The sequence below is a fragment of the Corvus brachyrhynchos genome, unplaced genomic scaffold (genome assembly GCF_000691975.1).
Source record: "Corvus brachyrhynchos isolate BGI_N302 unplaced genomic scaffold, ASM69197v1 scaffold18, whole genome shotgun sequence".
Classification (NCBI taxonomy): Eukaryota; Metazoa; Chordata; class Aves; order Passeriformes; family Corvidae; genus Corvus; species Corvus brachyrhynchos.
The window spans coordinates 2475641-2484244 of NW_008246064.1; the positions used below are offsets into that span (position 1 = coordinate 2475641).

General features: G+C 39.6%; 1 protein-coding gene across 2 annotated transcripts in view; it reads right to left on the minus strand.

The window, feature by feature from the left end:
• Positions 1–2216: 2216 nt before the first annotated feature.
• GHRHR (growth hormone releasing hormone receptor) overlaps positions 2217–8604 on the minus strand; it is a 20247-nt gene continuing 13859 nt past the window's right edge. Inside the window, exons 10-13 of one of the 2 annotated variants that reach the window (XM_008643153.2) lie at positions 8322–8413; positions 7702–7831; positions 5098–5139; positions 2217–3186 (exon numbers count right to left, since the gene is read on the minus strand). In XM_008643153.2, the coding sequence (XP_008641375.1) occupies positions 3064–3186; positions 5098–5139; positions 7702–7831; positions 8322–8413 (387 nt within the window). In that variant the 3' untranslated portion in view covers positions 2217–3063. Of the gene's footprint in view, positions 3207–5097; positions 5140–7701; positions 7832–8321; positions 8414–8604 lie in introns of both variants that reach the window. The other variant, XM_017746733.1, reaches the window with a different exon arrangement.

The window sequence follows — 8604 nt, forward strand, 5'->3', positions numbered from 1 at the left end:
GGAAGATATTGCTTATTTTTAGGTATCTGGCAGGTGTTTTTGAAGGTAGGAGCAGAAAAGTTAACCAATATCATACAATGAGTTGTGATATGACACTAAGGTCGAGACCAAGTGGCTTAACTTGCACCTAAGAAGGCAGAAACTTGAAAATAACAGCAAAAAACTGGGGTTTTTTTTCTTTCTGCAGCCTGCAGTGAAATCAGCTGAAGCTCCCATGCCATGAAGCTCCTTTTTACTTCTGTCTTTACTCATTGCATTGTAAACCCTGTAGCACTTTGCTCACCCTGGGAATAACTCTCTACCTTCAACACAGTTTTTCGTTGCTCTGGCCCTACTTCAAGTGAAAGTAAATCCCACTTAGCCAAATTTATTCTTCAAAGGTTAAGGAGTTTCTGCTGCCTATGCTTTTCATACTTGTGTTATCAAACCTTGCATGTGACAGATAAGAACTTGTAGAAAAATAATCTTAAGTGATGTGTGCACATGCTCCTAAACTCATGTTAAGACCAGTAAAAATAATCTAAATTCAATGCAATTCCCTTCCTGAAAAGCCAAATTGCTTAAGTTTTTGAACTCTGCTCAACATTTTATATTCAATATAATATTTGCTACAAATGTACGGCAATCCTAATCTCCGCGTCATGCCTTGTCATAACTTGATATTAATACTCTAATTAAATAGTTTGAGTCATTTCTTCTGATTTTAACCACTTCTGTTTCCAGTTTCAGCCCTCCCCCAGGAAAATATTCCCTGTATAGTAGCCAGGGTTTATTTCAGGAAGGGATGAAATGATATCTGAAGATTCCTGCCCTTTTTCATGCTAGAAAAAGCTAGAAAAAGCTGAGATGACTGGAAAAGGACAAAGACCCAGTGTATAATAACCCTATTTAGGTGACAATGGATGGCACAGGTACTGAAATGCAGCCAAATAATTGTGCCTATTATAGATGATACAGAGCCAATGGAAATTATTTGGACAGACCAACTATTTTTGATGCAGAGGAATTTGGGGTCCATCCCTTAATCCAGGATTTTCTAAAAGCACAGAACAAGAGCCCTGAGAAGTTCCTGCATTCGTGTCCCCATCTGTTACTAACCCATCCATTTAATGTCAGAGTCATGGTGGCAATGTTATTTCAGAATTTCAGGGCCTAATTACAATCCAGAAAATCCATTTGATACAGTCAAGACTTACAAAAGTCTTGATATGACACTTGAAAACACTGCTTGAGACAAGGAGACCAGAAAGTGCCATCACACATCCAGAAATCAGCTGAGCCTCACAATGGTTGATCTGTTCAGCAAAAGGAAGAATTTTTTTTTTTTTTATTGCTTTTTCTCTTTTGCTTTTGGACCACGATGGTGTTCACAGTAAATTTGCTGATTTTCACACCAGCAGCAATGCACCAGCTGCAAGAAATTTTCTATCTAAACATTTCTGAGTAGAGATGGGTAAAATTTATCTATCTTTCTTGAGTTATTACCCCAGGCTCCATTGTAGCTGGTAGAGACCATGGTCTTTGGGAGGCTGAAAAACATTCATCTCCAGGAAAGAGCTCATGTTTACTGGTTATGCCACTTTTCCACCTGAGCTGGAGGCTGTGGGACACTGACAGCCACGTGAAGGCTTCTCTCCGTTAGTCTCTTACTCTCCACCCAGATCACCTTGAATTCCTCTGAATAATGGAAGGAAACCAGCAAAAACAATATCTTGGGCTCCACCTTGTAAAATGTGTCCCAAGGAGTCACTGCAGAAATGGAAATAAACTCCTTCTCCCACCCTCAGGTCTGAATCCAGCCATTGCTGTCATTTTCACAGATAGAAGAATAACAAGGAAAAAAAACACTTTTTTTTTTTTTTTTAATTGGAAGAGGAAAATGCCTCCTGGGCAGTCAGCTTTTATACAAAAACTAGGTGAAACAACATTCCACTTCTTCAAGTTGCCTGCAATTACCTGGCTACGGCAAAGGGGAAAGGAAGGCAAATCCACATTTCTCTGTTGTAATTTCTGTTGTTCAATCAGACTTGGCAGCTCACTGAAATGTTCAGAAGAGCAGAGCAAAGTGTATTGATGTAATGATCCTCACTAGCTGGTAAAGCTTAGCTTTCTCCACTCCCTTCCAAGCCCTGATGTTCCCACCAAAGAGTTTAATCAACCTTTTAATCTACAGGTTACAACCAGCACTGAGGTAAAAAACCCCAAAACCAAACCACTCAAGTACAAACACTGGGAATCCAAGTTTATTTTCAAGCTTCTGAATGTTTTACAACACTGGAGAGCAAAACCAGTCACACATAAGAAAATATTTAGCAGTACTCCCAGCAGTCTCCTGGTCCATCTCCTGGGGGTCTCATTCTCTTTCTGTGCAAAAATTGTCTTTTCTTTTTCATTTCCTTGCAAAGAATTTCCTTAAGGATTATCATATGGAGCCTTGGCCTTCCCAATGCCTCCCCTTTCTGCTACTTTTTTTCTAACCTGGAGCTCCTGAAATAACTTCAGAACCTGCGAGTCTTATATCGTGAAATTGGATCTTTTTGCTACTAAAGAGACAATATAAAAAGACAACACAAGAGGACTTTTAGTCATTGTGTTAGAGTTTATTAAGATGTTTGGCTTCTTGTTTGCATGTCTGCAGAACCAAAACATGGATGAAGACTGGACAAGCTAGATAAGACTCCGGCTCCTATAGCACGAGGATTGAATTCTGATTTCCAGAGGTGGTCACCTATGGAGTCACCGGAGGGCGCTATTGGTGAACATGCCTAAGCTCTATCAGTGAAAGTGTAGAAATGAACCAGAATAGGTGATTTTTTTGTGCTTTCCGTGATGCAGAGTTATCAGTGAGAGGGTTATTTTGTGTTTAGACGGTCAGTCAGGGTTTAATCTGTCACTGCAATGCTTGTCCTGCAAAAGAAGCCTCATGGTCAGAACTGTAGAAGTGGATCCTCCTCCAGCTTGCTCAGGATAAACTACAGTCGTTACATTTGATACAATTTAGTTTGTTTATTGGTTGGTTGGTTGGTTTGGTTTTTTTCTTCCCTCCAGGTCCTGGGACCCTTTTCAGCACACAGATGTGGTCATTTTCACCCCAGAGCTGGATGGCACAGTCCACCTGGTCCTCCTCCACACTGGCACGAGTCCATATCTCTTCCCGTGCCACCTCCGGCCGATTTCCGTTTGCACCTCAGGAACAAAGGAAAAGGCTATTTTGTGGTTGAATACTGCTGGGGAACAGACCAGTGGGAAAGAAGCAGGACAGAAAGAGTGGCTAGAAAAGAAAAAAGCTTTTAGAGATCTCTGTCCAAGTTAGTTTCTGTTTTAGCTGATAAGGAGAAGTAGAATCTTGTCTCAGCATGGCCGTCTTTCTGCACTGATGAAAACTTCTTCTAAACGTCTGTCAGTACTAAGCTTGAAGTCTCTAGCACTGTGTAACATTCCTCCACTACTAAAATATCTTCTCAGCTTTTTTTATAGATCATCTCTTTTTTTAAAAAATAATTCCTTTGAATATTTATTCTACAATCGATCTCACCAACATAGCCTACACAATTAAACATATTTGCTGCACATTGCCTGCTCTCCCTCAGTTGCTAAGGGATGCTGTCTTGCTTCCATCTGCTTCTAGACAAAAATAATCTGCAGCAAGTTTCTTAATCAGCATTCACCAATTTGTGGCTGGGAAATAATGCTGCTTTGACATTAGAGACGATGAGGGGAAAGCCAGCAGCAGTCAGGAGCCATTTGCTGTGTGTTGCTGACAGCTGTGTCATTGTATATCGTGTACTGGCATGTTCACAGGAACACAGAGTGGGTCCAGGCCACCCACTAAATCCTCCTGTCACATCTGATTCTTATTAGGAATGTGCCTCCCCAGATGTTTAATAGGAAGGGAATTTCTGTATTGAAGTGCTGTGTGTCTGGGAAGTGAAGCTGGATGTAGAGCTGTGGTCTGTGGTTAGAAGGGATTAGGGTCATTAATAAACTAATGACAGGAGTCTTACCTAAACACAAGCATCATTAGAGCAGTCAATAATTCACGGCCATAAACTCGACCAAAAGGCTAAGAACTGTTAAAATATTTTAAAATATTTAATTTAGTATTTCAGAAATTTCTGATAGAATTCAGAAAGTTTGGCCCATGGCACAGGTAGGTGATTAAATACTGTTTGAAAGCTTAATCAGCCCTGGACTTTAAACTTGGAAAATGAAGATTTAGTCAATACAGTCCAGGGAGTCTAGATCAGGGACAGAACCATCTCCTAAAAGCACCTTGGACTCTATGGGGGATGTCCTCTCTTGGGGGGGAAGGATGGGCATATATGGAACAGGATTCTCCTTTTCAGGAGCTGCAGACAGAATTCAGCGGAGTGTTAGTCTGAAACTGAATCCCAGTCATATTCTAAAAGAGCAATCTCAGCTACTCTGGAGTCAGAAAAGAAGGGATAATTCTGAGGTTTCAACGTATTCTAAAATACGGAGGATAAACTTTCATGTTTTCTGTACAATTCATTTAAGATACATTCCTATCACTATATCTAGACTGTGTAAATGGCCCTGGACACTAAGCTAAAAGGACAGAGTCCTCTCCCATCAACAGTAAAATTCTGAATTAAATATTCTAAACAGAAAAAGAGATTTATCAACATGAAGAAATACTGGGATACTTCACGAGACTATTAAAAATGCTAAAAAATAATATTTCACTGTTGGGCAAAGCTTACATTTAAATTCTTTCCAATTTAAACATAGACCTTTGGTAAGTGGAGATCTCCCTGTATCACTGAAGCAAGTTTTATTTTCAGATCTGGAATTAGCAGGGGTTTTCCAAGCCCTGCTATAGGACAAAAATGTGCAGAAAGGATAGAAAATATTTGATGGAGCAGCAAAGTAGTAAAAGTTCATTTCTCCACTAGATGGCTTCATTCCCATGAAGATAATTGAAATGAAATTCATCAACATTGTTACCCATGTTAACAGTCATAAGAAAATGAAAGATTTGATCAGTTTGTATGAAAATGATGGTTAACTATATATTTGCCACGGAAAGCAGTTTTTTAGAAGATATATCTGATGTATATGATGGTGTTTCCTTACCTCTTGGTTCAGGAAACAGTAGAGAACTGCCACAATAAACCCCTGGAAAAGACCAGAAGAAAAAGTTTTGAGGGTTAAGACAGCTTGAAAAAGCCACTTGCATTATCTGACTTCATGGTGGTTCTGTGAAGTAGTGAGTATCACTATAGGTGGGAGAATTTCTAGAAATTGGAAGATAATTTGTGGACCTCCAATAAAGCTGAACAGCCAGATAATCACCTTGGTAGTTGTTGGAACCCTGAGTTCTGAGAATTTCAGCCTTTCAGTGTTGACAGACAGTGATCCTCAGAAGCACACTGCATTTGACCTGAAGCCTTGGGAAAGGTTTCCCAAACTGTGTGATAACACTGAGATTGTTGCTGTGTAATTAAAAGTTATATCACTGGGTAGAATATGTAGAGATGTAGAAAAATTAGGTTTATGGGATATATGTAACAGTATGGAGGATTTGGGGTGTGGATTTGTTCTTCTTCTTTTCTCCTTCTTCTTCACAAATCTGGGTGTTCTGGTATTGGGTCAAAAAACCCGCAGTGCGGATCATGAATAGTTAGCTATTGGATTATAAGTAAAAACAAATTAGTTGGCATTCCATAATTGGGTAATCTGGACCTTAAAAGACCTTGTCAGTTAGAACTCGGGGCCATTTTCACCTTGTTAACTTAGGGGCACTGTATTATAGATAAGATATAATAAACATTTAAGTCCAAAGATAAACTCCCAGTCTCCTGCATTTTAATTCGAACTCTGAGTAAAAGAACTCACGAAACAGAGCCAAAGAAGAAAAGACACTATAAACGAGAAAATTAATAGGTAGTGGCATTCCATCAAAATCAGTAACACTATATGAATTCACAAATGTAACTGATGATTATGAAAGTGTGGTCCGTTCTCCAGCACAACACACTGAGAGCTGATTCTTTAGAGATGTAGAAAAATTAGGTTTATGGGATATATGTAACAGTATGGAGGATTTGGGGTGTGGATTTGTTCTTCTTCTTTTCTCCTTCTTCTTCACAAATCTGGGTGTTCTGGTATTGGGTCAAAAAACCCGCAGTGCGGATCATGAATAGTTAGCTATTGGATTATAAGTAAAAACAAATTAGTTGGCATTCCATAATTGGGTAATCTGGACCTTAAAAGACCTTGTCAGTTAGAACTCGGGGCCATTTTCACCTTGTTAACTTAGGGGCACTGTATTATAGATAAGATATAATAAACATTTAAGTCCAAAGATAAACTCCCAGTCTCCTGCATTTTAATTCGAACTCTGAGTAAAAGAACTCACGAAACAGAGCCAAAGAAGAAAAGACACTATAAACGAGAAAATTAATAGGTAGTGGCATTCCATCAAAATCAGTAACACTATATGAATTCACAAATGTAACTGATGATTATGAAAGTGTGGTCCGTTCTCCAGCACAACACACTGAGAGCTGATTCTTTATGCACTCTAAAGAATGTAAAACAGAGACTTCATGGATGGAGCTCACACAGCTTTCCAGTCAAATCCTGTGTCTTTGTGGAGTATCAGATGAGACCGAATTCTGGCCTATTGAATGTGTTTGTTAAGATTGTGAACTGAGATAAACCCAGGACAATCCTAGGAGGTCAAAGGACCTACATGACTAGATCCTGCTCAACACCTCAACCTTTTATTCTATTAATTTATTCACTGAACTGTTCATTAACTCAGTGAAGGTCCCCTCCCTGTGCAGAGGGCCGGGATTAATGGGCAGGGTTTGTTGGGCGGGATTGACACAATGGATTCAACCCTCAAGAGGAATAAACCAGCACAACTCATGGATTGTTGGTGATGCTCCCTGACAAGCGATCTCATGCAGCCATCCAGGGAAAGATCTGCTCCCTGGGGAGGTTTGGTGGTATTCCCATGGCTGCTTCTTGTGGACCGAGGTGAAGCACCAGGAAAGGGAGGGAAGCAAAGGGAAATTGGGTCCTGCCCAGCTCATAACTCCAGGAGCAAAACCACCTGGAGGGACATCAGAGCAGGAGTTCTTCTTGTTGGCATCAAGCTCCTCAAGCTGTCCATGCCCTGTGTACCAATGCAGAAAGGTGGGGGCATCAACCCAATGTTTGCAGGAGGGAAAGGGATGTGGAATTCCTTGGGACAGCAGCCTGTGTGGGGCTGGTACACGTACAAAACACTGTTGATGTTTTATTGTCAATTTATCCTTTGACAAAGAATTAGGAAGGGGGCAGGACCTACAACTTCAATTGCCTCTGGATGATTTAAATCAGCCCAAGTCAGCTTGATCTTGTTAGTGAAGTCAGGGAAGGCAGGTGGATAAGTACTGGTAGCAAAGATTTTCCACACTTGACTTTGGCCCACCATCCAAGTTACACACTTATCTGAGATCTTGGCCTTGTGTTCACAAAATCTGCAAAAATCTTTAGTCCAGCCTGCATCCAGGTAGGATTTGTCACCTCTTCAGATATTTTAACTCAGCAAAGAACAAGGAACTTTGTGAACAAACACTGGTTTCAGGATCCAAGGATCATTTGTGTGCAATACTTCTTGTCATGAGGACACAAGGCTAAAACAGAAAAACTACTAAGAAGGAACTGAAGGATCTGTGGCAATTTTACCTGAAAAGATCCAATGCAGAGCTCTAAGTAAAGCCGAACCCCCAGGCTGGTATATTCTGGGAGGAAGTTGAAGACGATGTAATGGGTTCCAAATAATGGAATTAGAAGCAGAGTGGACCTTGAGAGACGTCTAGAACAGGACATGAGAAGAAGAAACTTAAGGTTATTTCAAGTCTAACGCACTCAGTGTGCCGCAGTAGTGAACACAAGTTAAAAAGAAGTCAATCTATATAAAAATATATATAAAATAGAAATAAATATGCAGGCTTCCTTTACAGTTCTCATACAGAGAAAGGCAGCTGTAGAAGGTAATTTTTCCTGTCCTAAATAAGAGATCTAATTCAGATTCAATTAATGGTTTTCTTGTCTCTTGATTTTAATTGGAAGGCAGACAGCTGAGCTGATCTGGATGCATCCCATTGGCCAATATTAGGTGAATTGAGTCTCACCCTTTGACTAATTGCCTTTGGAATGGGATAAGGTTGGGAATCTCTAAAATTTAATACCAATTAAACTGAGCCCATCTGTGACACTGAGAAAGTGCTTCTCTGTTTAGAAAAGATTACATAATATTTTATTATCAAAATAATTGATTTTAAAAAAATTATTCCATACACTACCTGTACTGAGAAGAGTTATTGAAGTTGATTTGTCTAGGGTCTAGTTTTTTCAGCAAAATTCTGATGATGTTGATGAATAGGACAAAATTGACCTGTTCACAGTATTTGAGAAGTGGGAGAGAGGAAAAAGAAAAGGTTAATTTCTGATGTAAAACTTTGCAGTGAAAATCTGGTTGTGTTTTTTTTTTATTTCAGTTATAGTGTAATTTGTGCAGTTTCAATGTAAGGTCATTAATGCTATTCCTGTTGGCAGCATTCAAGTATTTAAATAAGTTGCATTCCT